Here is a 27,664-nt window from a genome sequence, read left to right on the forward strand (position 1 = left end):
GATGTGAGATGTATGGGCAAGGCTTGCATATTACTTGTAATGATGTATAAACCACTAGCAACAAATAACCAGTTTTACGGAATTTTTGAAGCATATTATTTACCTTACTGAAAAATATGCCTTAATTATGAATTTCTGTGTGTGGTCCCTTGGGCAGCATGTTTGAGTACATGTTTAATGTATGAGGCATACTTATGGTTGGCAAATTGCTCCTGTGATTCATCTGTACAGGTGGACCTAGAAGGGCACCAAGCACTCCCTAACTTGTCCATTTAAATTGGGTATTGATCACTTTGAGTCCTCACTGTTGGGTTTTTTTTTTTTTAAGAGGAATATGCAGTTTCTAAAAAGAAACTGTGGACTTTCAAAGGGACCCCAGAAAATGGAACTTATTGCTCTAATTTTGGTGATGTGGGAGTGTATTTGATGAAGTGAGGTTTCTGACAGAAGAAGCAGTAATTATGAGAGTTTCAGCACCTGAAATCATGCTGGGGATCATGTGAAGGGAAAATGGAATCATTGTTAATATTTCCTTAATGCAATTTTCTGTCATTCCTATACTGTACCATTTACATGCCAAAAATAAGGGAATGCATATTCTTTATCATCTGAAATCTGAAAGACTGGATAGAAAAGAATCAGTACTAATGAATGGCTTTTGCTCAAGAGGAGGAGTGTGAAAAGTAGAATGAGGGATCAGTCAGCAAAAGGAGTAGCACATAGTGGAAAAGATTATGGCAAAGGTGAGGGGAAAATGTATGTGTGAAGTTCAGCATCAGTGACAATATCATGACATGGGACAGGGATTTTCTATGACTGATGTGGGGAAAAAAAAAAGTGGAACCCAAAACCTACACATTTTTATTTCAATCTGATTGAAATTCGGCTGCCTAATCCCTCAGAGTCACTGTCTTCAAAGACTCCTTTTAATTACGCTTTAAGATGTAACTAGTAATTGTTGCTGTAATTGTTTTCTAGATGCCTGATGGATAAAAACTTTGTAAGGATTGGGAAATGGTTCATACGGCCCTATGACAAGGATGAGAAGCCTGTTAATAAAAGGTAAGGAGATCTCTACATCAAGTCCTGCTCCTGTCAGTGTTGTGGATTGTGGGATGGTAATTGGATGCTGAATTTTGGTGGTAGTTTTCCCACTTATTTTGACATGTAACAAGTAAAATCACAGACACTGTATTCACATCAGTAATACATAGAAAGCAATTAAGTAAGTTTTCAGGCCTTGTTATGATAATTTAAGATAAGAAGGCGAGGTTGGTATTTATCCATTAACTCCACAGAAATGTCACATTTATTAATATCTTTTGAGCAGCATCTGCCTTTTCCTCTCATTATACAACAGAATTACAGGCAGTTATAACGAATTATTTTAATTTCTGGACACTAAACCCCAACCTGACATTTTAAGCAGTAAAAAAGTAGTCCATAGATTTCCTGATTTATTTTCCTTAAAGATGCCACCCTCGATACACAGCTTTCCCTTCTCAGGCAGGCTGACAGATCAGACCTATAGGAGTGATTAATCTGCTTCTCCCACAGCAGCACAGCCATGGAACAGGGGTAGCTGGCTCCACTGCTCGCTATTTCCTCTCGAGCTCTAAAGGTTACAATGTTCTCAGATCTTCTGGTACTTGCATTTATAGTCATCCGCTAAACAAGTTCTGTCAAAAATAATCTGAGTTAAGCTGAAACACAGATTTTCTAACGGGAATCATTTTGACAGAACTGGGTTAGGAAGTGACTAAACATGCAGTTATGCTGGGAGATTTGAAGGTAATGAGCAGTGGAGATGAAGTGGGGTGGCAACTTCTTCATCCATCCAACACAGCTGCAGTCACACAGCGTCTGATGGCAGGGTGGGGACAGGTGGAAATCATCCTGCTCATCAGATCTGTCTTTTCCTTCTCATCGTGATCTCACTGCAAGGTTTAGCTGCAAAAATGTTACAGTGAAATGCTACAAACCATTGGCTTCCTTCTGTAGCAAACTTGGTGCAAAGCAGCTGCTTACAAACTGCATTTGGTTTTGAGAGAATGCAAGAATTAACCATGGATTTGTCTCCTTTCTAAAACCCAAAAGTGTTAGCGTAGCTTGGCGTTACCTATTTTGTTACTGTTTACTTTGTGGCTGACACTGTGTAACCTTTGATTTCACATTGATCTAATGGCAAGGAGCCATGGAAAGGTCCAGGTTTTTCCATACCTTCCCCTGTCCTGGCTGTGCGTAACCACCTTTCTCCCTCATGTTTTCCCTGCTGCTTTTCTGATCATACCAACATCAGCTTAATTTTCTGCAAGATTAATTCCCTTAAGTGACGTAAGTAGGGGTCAATTCCAGTTTCTGGAAAAGAGAGGCAGCTCCTTTCAGCAAAAGCTGTTTGTTTTATCCACGTCATTGCAGCCTGAGTGCTCAGATTAAATGTGTTTGTGAGTCTCCTGCCTGTTCCTGGTGTGTATCAATTTAATAAATTAAGCATCTGATACAGTAGATGATGTCTGTCAAAAACAGCAGCAGCACTGCTGTGGGAGGTAATATCACCTTAGAATTCTGCCAGATTAGTAAGTCCTGTGTCTGATTTACATGTGTGTAACACCAAATCAGCCTGCACAGTGAGGGCTCTGTAGGGGATAATCGTGTTTGTAAACAGAAGTGCATTCTGCACATAAAGAAATCTGGCCTGGAAGATGTCACAGAACATGAGTTCATGTTAAACTCAGTTTGTGTTTAACGTATTCCATATATAAATCTGACACTGAGGATTTTAGGGTTGGAGGATGCACTCTTGATTTGAAGAAGATAATGTTTGGTTTTGGTTGTGGGGGGGTGTTGGTTTCTCTGTTTATTTTTGCAAAGTTCTTGTCACTATAGATCCTTTAGATATGCACCATTTCAAAAATGTTTATTTAGCAATAATAATTATGCCTGATTTGGAATAGGTTTTGTGTAGTGTCAGGTTGATTTTTTTTTGCTTTAAATATAACATTAAATTAACTAGTCTTCCTGAAAGATTGCAGTAAAGACTGCAAAAATGGACAGTAAAGTGACAGTAAAGTCAATTGTGGACAGTAGCAACAAGTAGAAGGAGGCTTTGGGGACTAATCTGTCCAGACACCTTTTATTTAATGTTTTAAGCTTTCTTTCTCAGCATAGCACAAAAAGCTATCTTCACAAATTGATTCATGTTAATTTCAGATAAATTCTTCATGAAGTTCTTCATGAAGGTCTAAGCAGCAGCTTGTTCCAGATAAAGCAATAAGGAATAGTTGCAGGAAAAAGAGGCCAATTGAGGGCGTTTAGGTATTTTAACATAAAACCTTAATAGCCAAAAAAAGGCATTTTATAAAATATTACTTAAAGCTGTGTTATTATATAAAGTAATAGCAATAAGTTGCATGTGTGTACAGTGATCAGATTGGAGTCTGGGAACTGGCAATCCCTGTTGAAAACACCTGCTCTGTTCTTCTTGAATGTGGAAAGAGATCTGTATGGATATATCCCCCCCTTGAATGGTGGAAACCAGCAGGTGTCTTTCTGCTAAAGAAATAGAACCATCTCTAAAGTCTGCTTTTCTACTTTTTTGCTTGTGGCAGAGTTGCTCATCTCAAGTTTCCAATGTCCAGAGTTACTGACACCATTTCAGGAATACACTGAGAAGTCCTGGGCTGGGTGTAAATGAACAGGAGTTAAAAGTCACGGGCTGGCTTTCAAGGAGTAAAGTCCTTCAGGGCCTGTGGTTTTTGTGAATGGCATTAAAGGAGAAGGATGGGAGGGCTGTGATTTCAGAATGAAGTCAAAGATGAAGTGAAGCATGGCAGTGGCCGTGACCTACTTATGCTGAGATGTGAGAGGGAGGCCTAAGAACAACAGAGGGCCTGGCCTGCCTTCCCAGGCAGTGCTGGGAACTGAGTGCAGGAGGAGCTTTCCTGCTCTTCCAGGAGGACTGAGGGAACAGCAGAGGGAGTTCCAGACAGATCCCTGTGTGCTTGTGTTTTGTTTTGCTTTCAGGGCAGACCAGATGCTTTTGACAGGAAATTTAGAGCAGAACTTGTGGGTTTCCTTTCCCGAGTATCTTCAGTATTATGTTTCACTTCCGAAAAAATTCTACACATTTTATTGTCATCCTACAGCAGTATCTAAAATAGGTTTCACGCTACTGATGGGAAATGGCAAACTTGATTATTTTTTCACACAGCTTTCTAAAGGAGATCTGTATGTTTGGAGTTCACAGAACTTGTCTGATCTGAGGCATTGGTAGTGCCTTTCGCTGTATGATGAAAATTCATTCTCACAGTCTATATGGTTGTTTGTTTTTTTTTGGAAAGCACCTTAATGAAGTGTTAAACAACTTACTGAAAATAAAAAATGAAAAATATGTAAGAATCTTTGCTGATTGTTTTAATGATTGTTTTCTTAGTGTGTAGGAAACTGGGGGGGGGGGGAATCAGTTTGTTTTAAACTGTATGAGCAGCTTAAGTTGTTACACTGTTTTAATTAAATTCAACGTAAAGAATACATGAAAAATAATTGTTGCTTTTTGTAGCTTAAATAATTTATGGGTCATCCCCCATCTTCTGAAAGTGTGCTGGGTATTTTTAGCCTTAAGAAGAAAACTACTCCATCAGTAGAATATTTAGAATTAGAGCTTGATCCTCCTCGTTACTTGGTGAGAAGGCTGACAGGTAGGAGCAGGGTTTAGGCAGCCCCTGTGCCCTCTGTGCACCAGCATGGATGGGGCAGTGGCATTGCAGTCAGGCTGCAGGGACATGCAGCTCTTGGACTGCAGTTCACAAACAGGTTTCTAGCTGTCACTGTCCCATACATGACAACCTCATGTGATGTGCTGGAACACAGAGATCTCTTGAGTTATGAGTGCGTGGGTACCTTAATAAATATCCAGAGCATTCCATGTCAGCTCTCCTCCTGTAGACCTAATCCAGGAACTTTTCCCTCTGTAACAGCTCAGCCAGTGCATCCACAGCCAGTTTTGGTCAATAGCTGTGTTCACTTCTATGTGAGCATGAAAATTGGGCATTAATCAGTGCCATCAAAATTTGAAGACTGCAGACACTTAAAGCACTGCTGCCTCTCTCAGATCCTTGAAATCATCATTGCCTTCAATTTCCTGGGAGTAGCCACAGGACTCATCCAAGGGATACCTAAATCAATGATACCATAGTTGACACTGAGCATTGCTGCAAGCTGCATTTGCTTTGTGCCATGCCAGGAACTCCTGCCAGTCAGGTCAGTGACTTCACATGAAAACGTCAGGGTTGAGGAGCCCTGGAGAGGAACTGCTGTGCCAGGAGCAGTTGGGACCTAGTGGAAGCACCAGAGCACCCTATGTGGCTGAATCCCACATAGGGCTTTGTCCCTGGCACAGATAATTTCTTCTGGCAAATGGCACTCAGGTGTTTCTTTACATGGTGACACAGTGCAGTAAAATCACAGTAAAATAAGTTGAAGTGCTCTATTTAAATTTTTATGAAGATTTGAATTCCTCAGCTGAGAAAAAGTAACTGACTGTGCATGTGCAGTTTGCTGTGATGCAGTGAGGAGGGTTTAATTTCCTTGTCTCTGAGAAAAAGAAGTCTTATAAATTATTTTAATTTTGCACATTTGTGTACTTGTATTTTAGCCATCTTAAAACATTCAGTAATGTGATCATATATGTATCTTGAAAATGGTGTCTAGTGATGCCATAGTAATATATATGTACAGTATTGCCAACACCTTATAAATGAGGAAAGACTAGGCAGCAAAATAATAAAAATCAATCTGACTTAATTTTAAATGTGTTCTTATTCCTGACTTGTCAAAATAAATGTGATAGAAATATGGAGTAATAAGAAATACTGTGTATTTTCCAATAATTCTTTGTACCTCTGTAAAAATAAGCTTTTCTATTTCAGTTTAAGAAGCTTAGCTCCCAGAGAAATATTTTCATATTTTCGAGGTTTAAGTTCTGAAATGTTATGTTCATCTTTGCTGAGTTTCTTCTGAGGATTACTTATGGTTTCAGTAGAACCATACACCAAGTTGGTGCATTATATCTGTGGCTGGTGTTATTTTAATTGGTAATCTTGTGTGTGCTAAAGCTGAATTAACTCTTACTTACTCTGAAATACTGTGTAGTGTACCCAATGTGATATAGTCTGCATTTGTATTTTAGCAGAAGGAATAGCTCTAAAATACAAGATTTTAAAATATGTGTTTTCACATGCATTTTTCAGGCAAAAGCTGCAAATATATCAAGGTGATATCAGGGTGTTCTTGATATCAACATGCTTATGTTTATAGACTTTTCCAAGCAATTTATTATCATTTTATTCAAGTGTATTAATCTAATACCACTAATAAATATAACATATGTTTATGTTTTATAGGCTAACTGCAAAATATTATTAGCACTTAGGGTTACTTAAAGATGCTATTAAGATGGTTTGGGAAAAGGCTATTAAAACAGTACTTTTTTAATAGCTATTGTTATCTATTCTTATATTTGCTACTGGTAGTTTTGGATTATTTGTGTTTGTATTTCTGGAAACTTGTATGTAAAATTCTTGATCGAAAATGTTAGCACACTGTGCAGGGAAAAACCATATTGGACTGAACATCTCAATGTTCATGTGCTTTATCACCAAAGTAACCTTCCAGATGAGCTATAAATTAAGGGGTATTTGGTATTCAGTTGTCTTTCTATTTTTTTTTTTTTTTTTATTTAATAATGAAGATAATAAACCAGTGTTTTCTAAAGGCTGGTAAGAACCGTGCTGGAGCATGCTGTAAAATTTCCATTGCCTGTTTGAAATGTGTGACCCAGTTTGCAGAGGCTGTGCCCAGCTGTGCATGGGGGCGTGGGGCCGGGCTTTGTGTCCTTCAGGAATGGAGCCGAGGGCTGCCGGCCCCAGCCTCGGGGCTCGGCCTTTTCATCTCCTTTCCTGGCTAAAACCGTCAAAAACACTGCAGCACAGCAAGCCCAGGCAGCGATTCTTCAGATTCCTTGCCCCTTGCCAATCAGGATAACGTCCTGGGAACAATAGAAGGGCTCTCTGCATGGGGTCATTGGTGAGATGTCACTGGAGCTGTGCTTCCAGTTTGCTGCATGTCCCTGCTTCAGCCAATTCAGGTGATGCTGTGCAGTGTCTTACCCTGCTGTTTGCTCAGGGCATGGACTTGAGCCAGCCACCTCAGATAAAGCAGCAGGGATGCTGGTAGGTGTGCTGGGGGCTGTTCAGTCATGTCATAGCTTGTATTTTGGTAATAGAAGTGAGGTAGAAATGGTTTCTTCACAAGTGCGCCCTTGTCTTGGTAAGAGGGGTTCTGTGACTGGAGTGACCTCCTCATCTGGATTATCTCAGTGCTGCTGCTGCAGCTGATGGGGCACTTGCCCAGTGTGTCTGCAGTGCCTGTGTGCCTCTGGCAGCCAGCAGGCAGATCGGGCTCCCTCCTGTCACACAGGAATTCCCAGCGGGAGGCAGCAGGGTTGGTACTCACAGAATAATCTGGAGTGGCAGAGTCTTGTAAAAGGATCTATGTAAACTCCAGGTGTTTGGCTCCTCATGAGCTTCCAGCACAGGAGACAGATACTTCTGACCAACATCCACCAGTCTGAAATGAGTTGGTAGCAGAGTTCTTATCCCTTTCTGTCCTGAGAAAGAAGAATTCCATCGTGCCTGCTGCTTCCAAAGGCACCCTCATTCCTGGGCTGTGTTTGAGCCAGGGTAGACATTCAGGGTGCTGTCACAGTCTGATCTTTGTGAGGTCCCCAAGACTTTGGATTGTCTTTTCCCCTCTGAAATACTCTGAATCCGTCTACTTTCAGTGTGTGTTTGTAACTACCACCTCCTTGCAGGATTTTGAGGAAGCCAGGATATCTAGGATATGTGTGTTAGGATATGTTTCCATGTGTTTCCTCTTTCACCATCATGGGGGGATGTGCTGGCACACACTTTTGTGGATTCCAGTTTATAAGGCAGAAGAGTTGTCTCTGCAGTTTTGAAGTTAAGGATATTCTTTACTGATTTAATTAATGTAAATTAACAAATATAAAAATTGTATCTTTAACTTCTGGATGCTGTAAAACCTTCTCCTGTAGTTATTTTTTCTGGACAATGTTATTTATATATACTATATATATATATATATATATATATATATATACTGGAATGTCTGTATATATTCTAAATATTTGCATTATTTAATGTAATTGAGAGATTATCTTCACACTTTCATAATTTTAAAAAATATAGTTATTTCAATGATTGAAATATTTTGCACAAGGAGTGTGCAAAAGGCAGGTAGTTCAAGTAAATAAGTTGCCTATTTCTCTGTGTCTTTCCTTTTTCATGCCTTATTTTTATTTGTGCAGTTTAGAAGTGACTATCTTCATTTAGTGTTTTTGGATACATTTGTGTCAGATACTTGAACTTCAGTAATTATATGTGGAGCCTGGCTTAATCAGGACTTGGTGACCAATTAGTGCAGTCCCACTAAAGTTTAAGCTCCTTTTCTCATTATACACTCAGTCCTGGCACTGTGTGTAAAGGATAATCTAAGTGCCCCTGATGTGCTGTTAATGAGATTTGTCAGGGCTCCCAGTTGCACTGTCTGCCAAACACAAGTGTTGTCACTTACTGTATCAGTAATGAATTGACTTAAGGGCTTCTGTAGATATTTAGAGGGCCTTAGTTTGGAATATTTAAATCTGTTGCAACTCTAATTGTAGGTGTAGTGCAGCTCTGCTCCTTGTGCTGCAGGAACCTCCAGGAACAGGAGAGAATGGCTTGCCTGGGTTTCTGAAAATTAAGCTGTATTTGGGCCTTAGACTGATTTAAAATCCTCATACATAGTCTTGTGAGTTCTGCAAAAACAGTATCACTATGGGGTTTGTTTTCAGTCCAATTCAGTATTTCATATTCACAAATAATCCAAAGCAAAAAAAAAAAAAAAAAAAAATCTTCAATCTCTCTCCAAAAACAAGAAAGAAAACTTCAGTTGAAAGCAATTCCATTGAATTATTTCTGTCATTAATAATACCTTTTCCATTTACTTTTCTGACATATATCTCTTTTAAATAACTTAATCTTGAAGTAAAACTTTGTTTCATAACAGTTATGTACGTTCTTTATTCTCAAAGTATGTTTTCTGAGACTTATGTTCCCTTAAAAATTTTTGCAAACCCTTATTTTCTGAATAAGGTATAAAAATAACTCAGACTAAAATGATGGTGACAGAGGAATGATTTTAAACTGAAAGAGTAGGTTTAAATTAAATGTTAGGAGGAAATTCTCCCCTGTGAGAGTGGGAAGGCCCTGGCAGAGATTGCCCAGAGAAGCTGTGGCTGCCCCTGGATCGCTGGAAGTGTCCAAGGCCAGGCTGGAAAGGGCTTGGAGAACCCTGGGATAGTGGAAGGTGTACCTGCCCATGGCAGGGGGTGGAAAAAGTCCTTTAAATACTGCAAAATAATGTGATTTTTGTGCAATACCACATGATGCATTAGGTGTTGTGCAGCCAGGTCCCTTGTTTAAGGAATCCTCAAATGATAGGAATATAAATGGACTATTTTGTAACTGCTATGCAGCAAAAAAAGTTATGGAAATGCTTATTTTTAAACACTAATTGTCTGGAACCATTTATGAAGTTGAGCAAAAACTCTATTAGTCTTCTGAATGCCTGTAGTGCTTTAACTTACTAAATGGTCAGATTGAGGATAATGGCACAGCTTTAAAGTAGCTTTGGTAGAAATTTACTGCTTTTTTAGAAGACAACAAACTTGAATGAACACTTGCTAGATCCTATATAATCTCAATACAGCTGTATAAACCAGTTTCTCTGGGTGGGCCTATAGCACAAACAAACTCGTATCTGAAAAATGAATAGGGAGCTGTAGGCCAGCTTTTCCAAGGCTGAAGTGAACATTGCAGAGGACCAATCTGCTGATACAAACAATTACTCAGCAGATCCATCTTAAAATGCATCACCATTTATGAACTCTCTTGGCAACTGAGAAAGCAAAATTCTGAATTTTGGCTGCAGTATGTTGCTGAGAGGACAGAAGTAATGCTCACTGCTTCTCCCTTCTGTTGCTTCCAATGGCTCGTTTTCTTCTCCTGTATAATCACTCTACCAAACTCTGTCTTGAGCTCAGCAATATTTATTTTTAAACCTGTCTAGAATGGGAGGAGCTGCAGTTGGAGCAATGATGTTTGGTGGGACAAACTGGGTAGAGTTGGATTAGTAAAGTGCATTAAGAAGCCACTGGTTGTTATTCTTGGATGCTCTCTCTGAGTTGTAGCAAGAAGTACTGACTGGTGACAGGGCTTTTACTTCTCCTCTTTGAGAACTCTCATACAGTTAAAAATAGCTTTTTCATTGAAAAGAGTGGGGCAGGATGAGGAGGCAGGGAGCGGTTCTGGCAATGGATGGGTGATCTGTTGCTGCCATACCTACTGCAAACTGGGATTTTGGGGTGAATTGTTGAAGAATTTTGCCCTTTGAAGGGCAAGTCCTCAGGAAAAAGCCTCTTTTCCTCTGGCTTGGGATTGCAGGGCAGACCTTGTTCCTTCAGTTTGAACTCTGCACAAGTTCCATGTGGCCTGAGCCAGAGGCAGGGTGAGGAGCACGTGAGGAGCAGGTCCTTTCTCAATCCCAAATGCTGGGCAGCTCTCAAGTGCTCTCAGTTGGGCAGAGAAGTGACTTTGTACGTTCTGAGTGTCTGCACTTTGGAAGTTGAGAATTTCTGGAGGAGTGACTGGATAACATTTTGGAAACAAGAATTAGATTCTCTAGCAGTGTGTGTGTCTGGGCTGTCTGGATTCCTCAAGGTAGGATAGACCCACTTGTCTGGACCCACATGTGGGCAGCCCTCTGATTCACAGTCACGGCACACAGTGCATTATGTCGAGTTTTCTTTCTGAAAAATCAATAAGCATAAAATGTTGTTGTAATAAATCAGACTGCATTTAGTCTCTCAACTCTACCCTGTTAATAAAGCTAAGAGTGGATAACTCCTAAGGAGCAGACCTTTTTTCCAGGTGCCCAGCAAAATATTCCTCCAGTGTTGCCAAACTGATCTTTGCCCATGCTGTGCTTGGTGCTGCCATCTACTGCCGTCATGTCTGGGGATGCAGCAGGGATCAAACCATGGCTTTTCTCTGTGGCAGCACGTGTGGTCCAGACTTCTTTGCTGTGATGACATCTTTGCAGGTTTGCTGTTAGAAGGCTTCAATGTGGATACTGTACTTCAGGATGGGAAGTACTACTTCTGGAGTAGCTTATGTGTGTTACAGAGAGTTTGCACTACACAGGGAAAAGGCTCTAAATCCTGGCACTGTGTGTGTGGAGATGCCTCAGTGAGTATTTTGGTCAGGGTTCGCCTGCCCAGGGAATTGCAGATGAAGTATCCTGTGATCCCAGGCCATGCCTGTGGCAGTGCCTTTAAATCTTTGGTGATCCCTAAGGAAAAACCCAACAGGAATTCCTCATGCATCACTGGATTTAGCAATGCCTGTGTGAGACTTGCAAGATACTTTCTTCCTGCAGGAGTAGACTTCTCCCTTTTCCTTCCACCCTTTCTTCTTGCCTTGTTGTTCAAGTTTTATCTGGATTTCTGAGAACCAGTCCAGTTTTGGACTGAAAAACAGTTTTCTGACTGTGCATTGTGTAATGATGGCCATCTTTTAAGTGCAGCAATGCACTGCTAGACACTGGAATATTTGGGTAAATGGAAACTTGCAGGGAGGACTGTTGCCTTCCCCTCATTTCTGTCAGTCTGAATGTCATGGTGACAATTTTTGGAGTTTCCTCCCTGGAGGAGTGGGAGGGGGAAGGCATTCTGAGAGAAGTGGGAACTGTGGGTGCCTATGTGAAGGATCCAAGGATTTCCAAAATAAGGTCCCACAATTGATGATGTGACATGGCCGAATGAGAGAGTAATGCCAACGGCTGGGATGTCTGCAGGCATGGCAGGACTGTGGGGCGAGGAATCTTGGAAGGACAAGGTGGTAATGCAGAGGTAGATTGAATTTTCCACCAGCCAAGGGGATTTTCTGTCTACTGAGGAAAGCAAGCTGCAAAAATTACTTTGAGGGATCTCATCTCTTTTTAATCTCTTCATGTTGCCAGCTGTTAAAGACACGGGGAACTGCAAGTGTTTTTTGGATGATGATGTCAGTACATCTAATTATATAATTTCCATCTGCTGACTGGAAAGCTGATGGAGAAGAGCTTAAGGAAGAACATTAAAATATCGTCCTTTGTTTTCCTTGTTGAAGGATCCAACAGTCAAAAATATGGAACTAGATGTCTAATGTACAGAATTCTCTCTTTTCTACATAATCTGAAAACTAGGAATGCCTATGTTTGCACACAGTGTTGCTGAAACCATGTTTAGATCTGCCATTTTGCAGAACAGTTCCCTAGGAGAGACACATACAGAGAAATTATTTACTGCCCTGCCCAATTCCTAGAAAAAGATTTAATTTAGGAAGGAGTGGAAATGTTGCCTGAAGAGTATCAGATTCTGCCTACTTTGGCCCCAGCCACGAGACAGATGTAGCATTTGGCCAAGTCAGATAAAAATCAGTGTAATACAGTTACTCTGGGCATTTCAGGAAGCTGCCTATGATTATGTGCTTCTAATTTCTTAAAAAGGAATATACCCAGATCCTAAATAATCCCATACTATAAAAATTGTCTCCAGCAGTGGTCAGAAGTGGGACAGCTCAGGGAAGAACCTTCAGATCATGTCAAGAATTCAGTTGTTTTTCTGTACACTCGGTCAGGTTCCTGCTGGGTTTGACAATACAACTTGACATATTTTTATGTTTAACAACTGTTGATTAATTTTTCTTTTGTGCATTTAATTGAGTTTGAACCCACACAGAATTTCAGCCTGCATAAATGCTTATTGGTAATTAATACCATAGCTCATCTATGCAATGGGTGGAAAAAAAGGTTGGGATTTTTGGTTTAATTGTTTCATTCATTAGTGTACTTTAGGGCTCCTACTTCTGTGTAACGGAGAGAATATAACTCTCTATATCCTTTTTTGTCTCAAGCCTTTTGGTTTTAGTACACATCTGCTCTCTCTGTTCACTTCATCTCCTTCACAATGAAAACTCCTTATGTTCTTTGTACAGAATTATTATTTTTGCCTCCCATTCCTTTTCTTTATTTCAATTGAATTTAATTTTGGGTTTCTTTTGTGTTTTTTTTTTCCCCTTTTGGTTTTTTTTTCTTTCCCCTTATCCAGTCTCTGTCTTCTCTGAAGTTGTACTACAGTTCTTTGCCTTAAATTCTAGTTTTTCCAGTATCATAATCAGAGCAGAATTTGTTTCCGTGCTGTTAGCCTTCTTCTTTTAATTCTCATTATTTAGCCTTAATAATTGTGACATCACTTTTAAATGGAAAGTTAAGTCAAGGACTGTGTCTCAATGCTGGAAGAAATCAAAGAGGGCTAAGTGATCTCAGGAGAGGCACTTAAGTAGCTGTAGTGTTTGAATAAGTGAGAGAATTAAAAGAACTAATTAAAGTAAGCTGGAGTACTTTATGAACTACTCACACAGACCTGTTTAATACAGTTCAGTCCAAACTTGAAGGAATTAAATATTGTGGACCAGTTGATTGGGAAATTCTACTGGCCAATGAGTTTAATTGTCCATTCCCCCACCCTGTGCATTATTTACAGGAGCTAACACTGTCAGTGACACCAAATCTCTCTACTTCTGTTATAGTGGCTGTTCTTTGTAATACAGGGTGCTGTGTAGCAGGATTTGCTGTTGTATTTTATTATTCTTAAGGCCACTCTTCTCACAAATCCATGGTTGTTCCCATTTGTGTCACACACACGCACTGGTAATTTCAACTGCATTTCCATTTCCCTTTATGTAGCATTTATGATCTTTGAAGATTCATTTTGGATGTAAATTACCAGTTCAAGAGTATAAAAAGAGAAATCTATTTAATGTTCCAATTTTGAATGATGGTTTTGCATGACTGGAGATGATTTACTTTGAGTTAAAAAATAAACCGGTCAATCCTTTTACAATACACTGTCACAATAGAGATCTGGAAATAAGAGTGTTCATTTGGTGGGGTTTTGTTTTGTTCAAGTTGCAAACTGCAAACCACTGTTTTGAGGCTGGACTGACTTTGGTTTATTACATGTTTTCCTGAAAATTCTTTTGATTATATATTTATATTTAAGGACATCTTCATGTACTGCAGCTTTGTCATTTGTGTAGTCTTACAGAAAAATTGAAGTCTCCTGGAGAACAGATGGACCTGTAAAGTCTCCACCAAACCTCCATACTTATTTTAGAGTCTATTTCTGGTACAGTGCAATGAACAGCAACAAAGAACTAAAAATAGCAGTGCTTTATTTTAGGCTGTCCTGATGCCTCTCTGCTTTTCTGGCACTGTGCTTTGTGTCACTGACGTGCTCGTGTGACCTGTCTGCTTCTTGGAGGTGGATTTTTTTGCAATTTGCTCCCTGTTTTGATCTGAACTGCTCTAATAAAGCTGAGCACACAATTTCCTTGCTGTAAAACTCCAGAGATTAAACAAGGAAGAAGTGACTTCCACCACCTCTGGAGCCAGGGCGTATTCTGTCTTCACCATGCTGGGTTACAAGAGCTTTGGGGATACAGTTGGTTCACACTTCAAGAGTTTCCGAGATCTTTTAGAGGATTCAGCAATATTCTTTCAATTAAGACCCTGATTATTTGAAGAAATAATTTGGACCAAAGTCTTTTTAAAATAACAGTATTTTCTGTAAATGTTAATAAACAATGAGAATCACAACAGAAGTCAAGTACGTAGGCAGTTGGCAGTGCTGCAGTAATTTCACCTGTCTTTACTCTTTGTGGATGCATCCTGCACTGGAATTCCACTGCTTTGTTTGAAAAAGTACTGAGCTGACTTTATTGATGTGATTTTACTGTTAAGCTTTTAAATACTATTACTTTTTCTAAAAGTCTCTATAAAAGCCAGTCAAGTGAATTTTTACATACTGCGTTGATAGCGTGTTAAACCAAATAAATACTTTAAAGCAGTTTACAGTAAAAAGCACGCTGGAAATGTAAACATGTATTAAGCAAGACAAAGATGTGGTTAGTTACACACACAAACCAACCAGGAGATCACAGAGAAGCAGCCCTATTTATTAAACAGTCAGATGGCACTGCAAAATAATATCAGTGTCATTGTGCCAAAAGCAGCAGATTGCCACCTGGGCTGGGTGAAAGAATCATCCCTGTGCTACTGTTCCAAAATCTGTAAGAGATTTTTATGTTGTAGTTAAAAATCTTAGGTTTGGAGGCCGTTAAGAGCATGTCTGTGATTTAATGTGCAGGTAGCTGATTGTAGGATTTGCTGGCACCATTAGGCACCTACTTCATGTTTCTGTCAGTCGGAATTGGGCATTATTTGTTCAAGATCCTGCTTGGTGTCTTTTTTCCTCTTCCAGCAACCAATTGCTTTTAAAATCTAGCTCTGATGTTGGTTTCTGATGTAAGTCCTGTGTTCAGTGAGTAAAGGACATTAAATCCAACTGAGGATTTGTGAGATTTAGTATTTTAAATGTCTGAGTGGCATTTTTTTGACCAGTACTTCAACTTCTTTTGAAAGTTCAATATGAAAGCTTTAATTTTGTCACTCCTGTTTACTTTCCTTTGTAGCTTCTCAAGTAATTCCTGTTAAATGAGTGAGGCTAATCCACCTGTTTCTGAGAGTGGCAATAGAAATACGTATTTGTTGAAATGTTTCATTATGGGTAGAATTATTTAGCTCTGCATTCATGGGGCTGTTTGTGTGCATGTGCACATAATCCCAAGCACAAATTTTATGCACACAGTTTCTGTCAGCATGTTAGAGAATATGGTTTGTGGGCAAAACCCCTGAGCTGACACACTGCTCTTCTTGGCTTTCTTGTTTCGAAACAATTCTGGAGCATCTGTCATTGTTTCACACAATTTCCTGTAAAGCTGCCTGTGGCAGTTGCACTCATTCTTTATTACCCAAGGGCTTTGCAAGCTATAAAATAATGTATCTGACTGCCTAATAGCCTAATATTCAGCCTTCCCAGGAGAAGGGGGAGTGGAAAGCTGGTTTTACTTTCTTTTTTGCTGACCATGCAAACCTGACCCTCGATGAGGTGCTTTTATCTGTGTTGCCAGTGAAGTCAAAGGATTTCCTGTGATAATGGCTTTTCTAGCTAGGAGATGGCTTCTTCCATGCTCCAAAGAATGGCTCTGATCAAATGAGATTCAAGTTCTGCCTTAATACAAGTGGCATATCTGCCTGTGATTATCTTTTTAACAAAAGATGGTTTTTTGTCTTGTTTATTAGTTTAGAAGCCCTTCATACTGAAATAAACTGTAAAAGCAGATCAAAAAATGTGATGCCTACGGATGCTGGACTGTGCCTGTAGATCCTTGCTGCATATGCACACACATTACATCATCCCTATAGATAGATATGTGTTGCTGCTCTTGTTCTTAACTAGATTTTTTGTTAAGGAGAATAACTTTCAGATATTTTTAGTTGAAAACTGAAATGCTTATACAGAGCCCCTTTCTGTTTTGTAGTTGAATAAATGAATTTTTTTTCTGTAGAATTTTTTCTGTAAAAAATGAAATAGCAGCAATTAGAATTAATTTAAATTTCCTAAGCCTAATGGAATCACTTTAAGATCAATATGTGGTGAACACTTCACTCTTAGTTCATTTTGCATGACAACAGTTCCATTGGGGTTACTTATAAAACCTTATTAAGGTATGTTTGAAAAATTAAATTATGTTTGTGTAGATTGGAGCTGGAAAACCCCAGCCACAGACCTACTGTACCAGTACACCCTAAAACTTGGTGTTTTCAACTACAAACAAATCCCAAACACAACAGAAGGCATGTCCTAAAATATTAAAAATCATAGAGCAAAGTAATACTTAACCACAGTTTAGGTTTTTGTCTTTCAAGTGAGTTTCTTGGAAATACAAGAATGTTGCTGCAGGTTTGAGGGACACTTTGTGAGTAATGACAAGTGAAGTGAACTGGTGAGGGCAGTGCTCAGGAGCTGGCTTTGGGGTGAACTCCTCCCAGGGAGCATCAGCAACACCCAGCAGGGCAGGGAGCTCTGACCTGGGGAAGGCAAGGGCTGGGCAGTGCAGTCTGAGTGGCTCAGCTGCACCATCAGGTACAGAGGGCTGGGTGCTGGTTTAATAGTGCTCTGCCTCCTTCCCTGCGGTTGGATTCCTTCAAGTTCTTATTTAAAAAACACTTGAGCTGCACATAATTTCAGACTATCACGTTCCAGTGAAGCCGTTGTAACCACATGATTGTTTAAAGCTATGTCCTGCCTTCCCTGTCTGGCTGAATTAGGGTACAGTCTTCATTTGTACATTCCAAACTCATGAGCAGCTTCAAAGAGATTATTTTCCCGGGCCGGTCTGCTGCCAGGGATCCTCCAGCTTTCTGATCTGAATGTGGAACCATGGCTCTGTTTAAAACTGGGCAACTTTTGGCCTGCATCCTCAGGGAGGTGTTAGCTATGTTTGGGATAGAAGAGTGTGTGATGGGAGGGCTTAGCCAGCATCTAAGCTGCCTAATTCACTGCTGGACTTTCCACTTGCAAAGCCCTTCAGCAATCCTGAATGGGTATTAATAAAACCCCTCCTGCTGTACCAACACATTTAGAAACAGGAACTGTGTATTCCTGTCCTTCTGTCTTGTGCTAAATAGTTACATTCACATGTTTTTGGGATTAATTTATCTGATACCAGCCATGCACCTCTGCATACATGACAATTCCCACCCTGCCATGAGGTTCCAAAGTACACGGTGTTTGGCTGGGTTTCCTCACAGGATGAAGGGAGTTTGATGCTTCCTCCCTACTCCCCTGGTGACCTTTAGATTTTGGCCTGGTGATTATTGGAGATTGCTGAGAAATGGCTGTGTATGTAGCTCTGTATGTATATTTATAAATGTCATGGTCTCCTCACAGCTGAATTTGCTTTTTCTAATTGATTCCCCGGGATTACTTTGCTGGCAGAATGCGCACAATAAAGCTTGCATTTCAAGGAGCACTTCAAATATTTAGTTGTATTTTTGGGAACTTAATATTATGTGTCAATTTTAAGGCCAGGTAACATAATTTTAAGTCAATATTTAGATTTTTCTTGTCCACTACTTGCTCTGACCTAGTCTTTTTAACAGATAGTAGCATCTGAAGAATCTTAACAGATTTTATTAAAATTTTGTCTTTCAACAGGAGCATTACGAAAACATTGCCTAATGGTTGAAAAATGTGAGCTGAGCTGTTCCACCCAGGCTATTTTAATATTGAGAGAGTGTTTGTTGTTGAAAGTAAGAAAGGAACTACCTAGTCTGATTCTTTTCCAAAGAAATAAATTATCCCAGTGCAGAGTTCTTCTTTAATATCTGTCTCTCCACAGTCAGGTGGACTGAAGTGTTGTGTGGAGCAGTGACACAGGATTGGCCTCCAGGCAGTTACAGAAACCTCCCCTGAGGAAAACACGGGCATGGTTCTGGCAGAGCAGGGAACAGACACTTTCTCCAGGAGTGGGGTGGGCTTTGCACCCTCCCAGCTGCCTGGAGTCAGGAATGGTGCATCTTGCAGGACATCTTGGGTTGCAGGAATTAGTGAAGTTTATATTCTTTCATCAAGTGCTGTCAGTGAAGCAGCCAAGCCCTAGGAAGTGGTTGAATTCAACTTTTTTTTTAATGTATGTCTGGTTTTACTCAAAGTTTTCCTTTATTCTGCTGAGAATCTACTTTAAATGTTGAGATTTAAGGTGGGCTCTAATAAAAGAATTATTAGTTTATGAGTTTTACCTTTTTTTTCCTGCAGGTTTCAAAAAGAAATTGAACAACCTTGCCTTGAAGTACAGGGTGGGAATAGCATCAAGGACAATCTGAAATATTTTTCTGGTTATGCTTTAGTGGTGTTATACTTTTTAACCACTTAATTCCATGTGGGAAAGGATGACACTTGTTTGTGTGTTAGAGATGGAGAATACAAAGGTGTAAGGCAGGGTTGGGTTACACAGGCCAGCAGAATGAAGCATAAACCTCTTCATCCTGCCCTCTGGAAGGGAAGGGTCAAATCCTGTTAGTGTTTAATCCAGGGAAGTGCTCTGCAGAGTGGGAGCTTTTCCTGGGAGTGTAGAACTCACACCCGGGTTTCTATCTGCCTCCATGCTGCCAAATTTGGCTGCTTCACTTGCAGTCTGTGCTTCTGGAAAGAAAGAAATCAGAGAGAAATGTGTTTCTTCAAGTGACCTAAATAATTCTCCTGCTTCCTCTGCTCGGCTCTGTGTTACCCCGTTGCCTGCAACATTAATAGGATCAGATAATATCGGAGACTTGCGGGTGTTTTTTCATAATTATCTGTTTAACCTTGTGATTGAGGGTAATGCATCTCCTCCATCTGTTACTAATTCAGCTGAAGTAAAACTAGTTTGTCTGTTTGGAGGCTGCTGGAGCAAACGCTGATGGATAATCGTGAGGAGCCATTAATAATGTCATTAACTGACTTGGTGCCATCTTTAAAGGTAGAAATGGTTATTGATGCAGGCCACCAGTCTGAATTTTAGGTCAAAACATCTGAAAGCTCTGCTGATTCTGATAGATGTTTTGCAATCATTGTGTGAAGAAATTTTGTAGGTGCTGTTTCAACTTCCATATTCTAAACCTCGTCACCGTACTTCACACTAATGAGCAGGCTGGGGAAAGAAGCCAAGAAATTAATGGACCATAGAAACTAAATTACCCTTTCAACCCTGAAGGAAGTCTTCCCTTGTGCTCAGCTCATGAACTGATCCCAACGCAAGAAAAACAGAACCTGCTAAAGCCATTTGCTGGCAGTGTCTTACCTTGGTATTAAATCTCTGTCGTTTTATGCAAAAACATACTGTGTCTTCTTTCTAAATAATTTTCCTAGTTTAGATTTCATTCAGACTTCCACGCGTGATAAAATTTGGCATCTATCTGAAATGATTTCCCCCCCTTCCTGCTCTTCTGAATTCCCATGGCTGCTGAAAATTGAAATCCTTTCTGCTTTATGGAGAGAGGTTTAGAAATGGAAATTTCAGGGCTAGCTTAGATTGCTATTGTACTACTTATCATCAGCCTTTATGTTATAGAAGGAAAAATTGTGAGGAAAAACACAGTTAACTGCAAGGTTCTCATGAGACACATGTTTTTAGGTACTTTGAGAATCTTGGTATTGTTTGGTTAAGAAAAAATGAAGCTGTATGGAATCCAGAAAATGTATTTTCTCACTTGGCTGACCTTATCCTTATAGTTCACCTGTACTCTGTGGGATCAGTGTATGTATATTTTTACAGACAAGGTGTTTAAAACAGATGTCTTGTTTTCAGCAGCACTTCACCCTTCCCACCTCAGATGGTGGCTGTAGTGACCCAACAAGTAGGACTACAGAAAAATCTCTCTCTACTTAGGGTTTATGAAGAAATGAAAACAACTAAACCTGTCTGATGCTGGTGTAGCTTAAATTTGCAAAAAGTATTGTATTCTAACGGTTTAAAGTAGGTCTTGAGAAGCTGTATTAACAGAAGAAGGGAGCTCCTGGGTTATACAGATTAATTTCCAGTGGAGCTTTTGCCAACATCATTGTGTCTGTGAGGAGAAGACGGGTAGGAGCCCTGCTCCTTACATCAGCAAATGTTCTCAAGGGTTGGCTGTGCTTTGTTAGGATTTTTACACCTAAAAAGCCGCTTAAAATGTTCCATGCTCAACTCAGCTTAAGCTGGGTCACTGTATTTGTTCTCTTGATGTTTTTGTGGGGCTTTTTGCCCAAGAAGAAATCAGTGAAATGAGTCAGAAGTGACAAGAAGTCTGGAATGAGAGGAGTTGCTTGTGAATCTCTGAAGTCACTCTGGATATTATTAGGAGTCCCAGAAAGAACAGCTTCCGTGGAAGCTTGGTGCAGGACTGGTTGTGTGATTGAAATAAGAATATCGTGTTCCATCACTGTGCACTCAAACTGCCTTGTAGAAGGATCCATGGCACATTTAGCTGACAGTTTCCAGCCATTACAGAACTTATGCCCTATTCCTCCTGGGTAAAACAGCAGGCGACGGTGGGACAAAAGTAATTTCACAAACACGTCATTCCATTTCCATCATGGAAATGTGTCTTCCTCTAGCAGATACCTGTTGAAGGTTCCATTTCTGTAAAATATAAAAGGATAGCTTTTTATGTGATGTTAACAATTTCTGTGTGATTCAGATGCAGCAATGGAAACAAATTGTCTCATTGCTGATACTTTCTGCAAATTGCTGGCTGAATAGAAAATGTTCACAGCTTCTGTCACTTAGGGATTATTGGCCAGTGTGACAAAACCTCTCACTTGATGGGTTTTAACGTTAATGAATGATAACTTTATGCTTAATTTTTACGTAAGGACTGTGTTCTTTGGTACTCTCAGGGAATTTTTTTTTCCCTCTGAAATCCTGTCTTAAAAATGTCTTAGTGTGTGAAAGAGGGAAGATGTAGTTCACAGAATGCATAAGAAATGTAGGTACTTGGATCTTTAGGCCACTGGAGTTACCAAGAGGGTATGAAATCCCTCTTGCCTTTGGTTAATGTAGATGGGGGGTTGTGTTGGGCATGGAGGCCTTCCCTTCTGTTTGAAGTTTGAGTGATTCCTGCCATATTCTGTTGCTGATGATTGAAGCACAATAACATTTAAGAACTTCAAGCTGCTGCACTGCTGCTTCTCCTTGTTTGTGCTTAGGACATGGTGTATGATCTTTTGCTTCCTCCAGATCATAAATGTTCTTCTCCTTGTTTTTTTTTTTCTTCATTTGAGCTCTCTGTGGACTTCATGAAGTTGCTTAATAGACTTCATTTCAAAGAGAAATGTAGATGGAGTTGTGTACCTAAGTCTAAGTGGTTGTGTTTGACCAGAAGTTACATTGATGACATGAGAATATAAATCCATTTCCTTTCCTAGCTCCAGTCTTTTAATCATCCAGCCTGCCCTTCAAGGCTCTCATTTCTCTCATTAAAGTGCCAATCCTCTGTTTTTGCAGAAATTCTTTGAGTTCATTCATTCATGTACTCAGCCTTTTCTCTTCCATGGGTAGGAATTTGATTCTTGTGGAGTCCTGCTCCAGTGAAAAGTAATGAAGGAACAAATTTTTATGCGTTTATTGGGTTGGGCGAATGTTTAAGTCTCCTGTAGGTGCCAAGAACACAGACACCTGAGAGGTGACACCTTGCCTTGTCAGCTGGTCAGCACTGCCAGCCAGTGCTGCAGTGGGAGCCAAGCTGAAGCAAAACGCTGTGTGAGGCTGTTCATTGCTTGCCTGTGTTCCTGTCCGCAGCATTGGCCACATCCTAAAGAGATTCCTGCACCAAGGCCATTATCTCTGCCTTGGTGCAGTTACACAGCATGAATGTAACTTTATGGGTGTATCTAAAGTGTGATTTCCTGCATCTGCTTTTGGATTTTGTTCTTGAAACAGGATGAGAGGGAGCAAAAAAACCATTTTCTTCCATTTGGGCATTTTGCTTGATTGCTTACTGTAGCATCTTAAAGAGAAATTTCAGAGCCTTGTTTTTGTTTAACCTTTTTGACTCCTAATTTGCAGTCATTTTGTTGAATGTAGAGTAATGGCAGAGCCTTAATTTTTTTTTTTTTTCTTTGCTGAAACAGGATTTGTTGTTTCTTAGAAAACATTTCTTAATCCATTTGTTCATGTGCTTTCTTTAAACTGATTTGTCTCTAGCTTCTCTCATCCAGGAGCAGTAGTATTTTTCCTGATGTTTCCATTATGTGGATTTATTGCTGTATATAGGAAGTTGCAAAGTACTTATAGTTGGAAGTGGCATTTCTCTGCTCTGCGTAGGTATGTGAGAAGTTTTTCATTGCTAACTATTGAATTAAGACATTCAAAACCTTTTGTTTACACTGTTGTTTGGCTTACTGGACTACATTGTTATTTAAGAGCAGTTTTAATTTCTGTTGTGCCAGTGCTGGTTAAAATGCCAACAGGCAATTCCATCAGTGGCTCAAGAGGTGCTACAGTGGGATTGCTTATTTTTGTCTTCTCTGCCAAAGAGGAAGGTGCAGTTCCCAGGGATGTGCTTTCTGCAGTCTGTTCTTTGAGGGAGTAACAAAATAAGACATAACTGTAGGAACGGTGTGTGGAACAAGCAGAGTTCCCAGCAGGAGTGCAGCAGATCCTTTACAGCTCCTGACACGTTCCCTGCTCTTGGATGTAAAGCACTCCTGTGATTCTCTTTGCAGCAAACTCTTGACTTTGAATCTACATTCACAGTACTTATACCTCAAAAAAACCCAAACACAGCAAACTCCCACAAACAAAACTGCTGTACTCCAATTTCCAGAATAAGGATCTTGATTTTCCCCTCTCCAAAAAGAAACATATTTTACAAGCTTAGTATTTTCCTTTGTTCTGCGTCTCCTTAACTTGGTAGCCTATTTTACAGGTCATGTTTTCTGCCTGCCCAGAAAATACCAGATCCATTCAGAATTTTTTTCTCAGTGGGAGTACTAAGAGAAGCTTCTCTTTCAGATTAATTGCTTTAAAAATAATATAAAAGAAAATCGGGGCTAAGAAAATACTCTTTAGGGTGATGTTTGTGGCACTTCTAAACATTGTTGTTGTATTTTGGCCATTTTGAAGTTTGCTTTTTTATTAAATCTGTGGATTTTTGGGGGAACAATTTCCTCTTACATGTTAGACTTCAGTTCTGGAATGAAATGCAAGTGTGGCCTTGCCCTTGCTGCCATTCTCTTGATGAGGACGTGTCCCTAGGCCAGTTCTGCCATTGCCAGGACAGTGAGGTCAGGAAAGTTTTTGAGACAGAATAAAGGACCTTGGTGATCCCTTTTTGTGTGATGTAAGCTCTGCCATCGGTAAATAATGGTATCTCTGCTTCTCAAGACCTTCTGCAGCACCTGAAACATCTCATTTTACACTGGGAGTTTTGAATAAGTCACTGAGCATCAACAAAGAAGGCTTTTGTTTTGCTGATGGTAAATTGGGTGAGCAGCCTGGGTACTGAGGAAAAAGTGAAATAATTTGCATGTTTTTTCCTTCATTCATCTTTAATCTTAGCATTTCCAACCAATTCCACACAAAAGACCATGCACTATAAATAACCTTCACTCTGACTTTCCTCTCTGCTCTCCTGCTCACCTGCATTTACATGTCCTTTTTTCTGGAATTGTCAATGTATGTCCTGCAGTAGCTGATTGTGCTGACACAAGGGAGCCTGAGCCAGGCCTGTGTACAGAGGCCTGACATCTCTGTGGGAACAGTGCTGAGATTTTGCAGCCCATTGTGCTCACACCCTCAAAAACCTGCTCGTGTTTCCTGATAGAGATCAGGCTGGTGACCAGTCCCACCGTTTACCAGAATATTTTCAAAAGGAAGCCACCTCCTCTTTCACAGGTCAGGTAAACACAAGATTGTGAAGACTCAGCCTGTCTTCAGGTGCCTGGTGTGAAAAAGAGCTATTCAGTGTTACCAAAAAATTTCTGATTTCTGCTCTCAGCTGTCTTCCCTTTGGAGCAGAGGTGGGTGCAGACGGCTCAGGGCTGGTAGATCTCCCTGGAGAGCAGATTGAGGATGGGGTAAGGCTGCACGTGGCACAGAACAGCACAGATGGGAGCATGTGCCAACACAGAGACAACGTTATAAGAGCCACCAGAGACTCTTGTTGATGTTAAATAGAGGAGAGGAAATGGATATAAAATTCCTTTTCTTGTGGTTCCATTTATTAATTGTAGTGTGAGACAGTTTCTCTGGGCTAGACAGGAAAAATTTGTATCCTGAAGCTGCAGACTACTCTGAGGGATTTCACTGTGATTTCAGTCTAACTCATTTCCCTTCTCCCATGTTCACTGCTAAATCCTGTGTTTTCTCTGTTCCTGGAACCTTCAGGAATAGGATGGTAACAGTCATAGCTGTAGCACACACTGGAGTTTGAATGTTCAGAAATTTTGGCAGTCTCTCAAATGACCAGGTTGAGGGAGGAAGAACCAGAATTGGGAAGAGGTTATTTGTTTTTCCTTCACCCTAGAATTCAGTAAAAAAATAACAGTATTTAATTGAAAGCCTGAAGAGAATGTTTCTGACCTTGAAGAAAATCCTGCCAAATCTCGGTGACCTGTTAGAAATAATGATGTTTTAGGGGTTGTCAGAGCTAAGTTTTGTGAACTTGAACAGTTTGAACACTGTGGAGTCCATGTAAGCATGGCTGCTTTACTTTTAACAGCTGAGTTCATGGAGCTCAGCTTTTCCTTGTGGGTACACTCCCTTCCAGTGCTGAGTCTGCTGAGAAGAGGTCTGCTTGGAAGATCAGGGCAAGCTGCATGTTTTATTCCCTGCGTGCTGTCCATATGTGGGTTAGCACTGGGCACTGATGCTCAGCGTTGCCCATGTGGAGAGCTGTGTACACATGGCAGAGCAGTGTCATTTCTGCCTGGTAATTAATTAATAGGCTAATCCAGCTTTTAGAGCAATTTATTTAATCTTATTTCCATGTTTGGGTTGAAGTCATTCTGAACATCAAACAAACCTGTGCCACCAGCACAGGCAGCACCACAGAATGAGCCTGAAAGTTTGAAGCATTGAGTTTGTGTCGGTGGGTGAAAATTCAGCACAAAGCCCAGCTGCAGCACATTCCTGCCTCAGGAATTGTTTGGCCTGGCAGAGATCCTGAGTCAGCACTCTGGCAGCACAGGCCAGGGCACAGGCCTGGGGCTTGCAGGGACTGAGCCCACTGAGGGCTTCACAAAGCTCCCACAGGGCTCAGAAGGGAGAAATCAGGAGCTGCTGGAGGTGGGGGATGGATAAAGGTCCTGGTTTCCCTTTCTCTGGGGGTCACTCTGTGTCAGTGGCCCACGGTGGGTGGGTGCTGGTCACCAGAGCTCTGTCTGGTTCACTCACTTGGGTGGAGTTTCAGTCCTGCCAAGACACAGAATTGGTATTTCAGGCATTTCTATAAAATACTTTTCACTGCAGAAATGTTTTCTGCAGTGGTAGGGTTGGGGTTTTTTCTTTTCATTTTCTGACAGAAACTCGTTCTTAATTCAAGAGGGAAATGAGGCAGAAAATAAATTATATTACAAGATTACTTGGAACTGAAAACACAAAATCTTACATTTGATACGGGAATAATTATTTTTCCTTCCCATGATTTTTCATGAACTGTGTTCTTGGAACATACTTTCTTTAGGTTTCAGATAATTTTTTTTATTATGTGTCTATGTAAATGTTTAAAATGCAACAAGCCTTGGACTTATGTACAAAAATAATACTTTCATTTCTTCTTGAGCCTAATGTTGTTTCAGGAGCTGTTTTTAGCTTATTTGAAATAATTTTTCTTTTCAAGCTTTTTTACTTGGTTGACCACCTTATAGAAGGGGTGCAATCCTTGGCTCATTTTCAGATTTACTTTATTGTTTAAATAGAGAAATTCTACCTTCATTTTGATACCTTTTAATGTGTTATTTTGTGAGACAATAAAATGTCCTGTCCCATTCCATTATTGGTGAGATTGTGAATGGTTTTAATAGGCAAAAAACCTTAATATGTTGGGATTTTTCCTTCCTCTTAGGATTGTGATGCTGGAGGTTACTGGTTTGGTGTCCAATACCTCTGTTCCCCACCTGAGGAATGATTTCCTTGGTGACAAATGCACCTCTCCCTGTCTTCGACACTGAATTATTTCCATGTGCCTTGTAAAAAAATAGAGAGGAGCAGTAGGTAGGTGAGGACTAGAAAGTAACAAAAATTAAAAGAATTACGTGTGACCTGCAACTGTCATTTAATCCCCTCCCAAACATTCAGGACGTGACTGGGAGCTGGAGTAGTGGAGATCAGGGAGTGAACATGGTTGACTGAATTGTGCATCTTTAATGCTTTGTATCCCTTCTAGTGCAGTTCTTTCTCCATTTCTACATGTGATTTGTGTGCCACCTGTTTCAACTGCAGTTACTCTCCAGGGACATCAAATGGGAGGCAGCATGTAGGAGCTAAATTATTTGGAGAGGATTCAGTGATTGACTTAAATGTAAAGGGATTAATTGGTCTCTAAACTAGTCAATTAAACCGTACTCCAAAAGTGGAAAGATCACAAATGCATGGCAATGAATAAATTAATGCATTTTTCATGGTTTTAGAATTTTCTACATGTTGCTTAATTTGTTTTGAATCATAAAATTTATTCCATTAATTGTGATCATGCTGCATAATGGACGCATGTGAAATAATTTTGTGCAGCCATCCTCCTAAAGGACAGCTGGCAGCAGGCTTACAGCTCAAATTTCAGTGTGCACTAGGAGGTGTTTACAGCCTTTGCAGGCTCTTTTACACACCATACAGCAAAGGAGAACAAATTTTCTCTGAGATCATGCTGTAAAATGAGGTGCAGATCTCTTAAAACTGTCTGTGTAGCTCATTAAACCTTGTGCTCTTCCACAGTAGTGTGAAGGGCATTTTATGCTTGGTCCTTGGTGCTTGAGCAGGTGTGCTGTGTGAGGAAATGTGGAGAGATTTAAGCTCTTGGCTTTGTTTGTCATTTGGGGGTGAGGGGGTTTGGTTTTTTGCTTAATTTTATCAGGGCATAG

General features: G+C 40.2%; 1 protein-coding gene across 1 annotated transcript in view; it reads left to right on the forward strand.

The window, feature by feature from the left end:
• Nucleotides 1-27,664, forward strand: part of MED13L (mediator complex subunit 13L) — a 169,465-nt gene that overhangs the window by 83,835 nt on the left and 57,966 nt on the right. Inside the window, exon 4 of the mRNA XM_053993641.1 lies at nucleotides 979-1,062. Coding sequence (XP_053849616.1) covers nucleotides 979-1,062 — 84 coding nt within the window. The remainder of the gene's footprint in view (nucleotides 1-978; nucleotides 1,063-27,664) is intronic.

This window comes from Vidua macroura, chromosome 18 (genome assembly GCF_024509145.1).
Source record: "Vidua macroura isolate BioBank_ID:100142 chromosome 18, ASM2450914v1, whole genome shotgun sequence".
In the NCBI taxonomy this organism is placed as follows: Eukaryota; Metazoa; Chordata; class Aves; order Passeriformes; family Viduidae; genus Vidua; species Vidua macroura.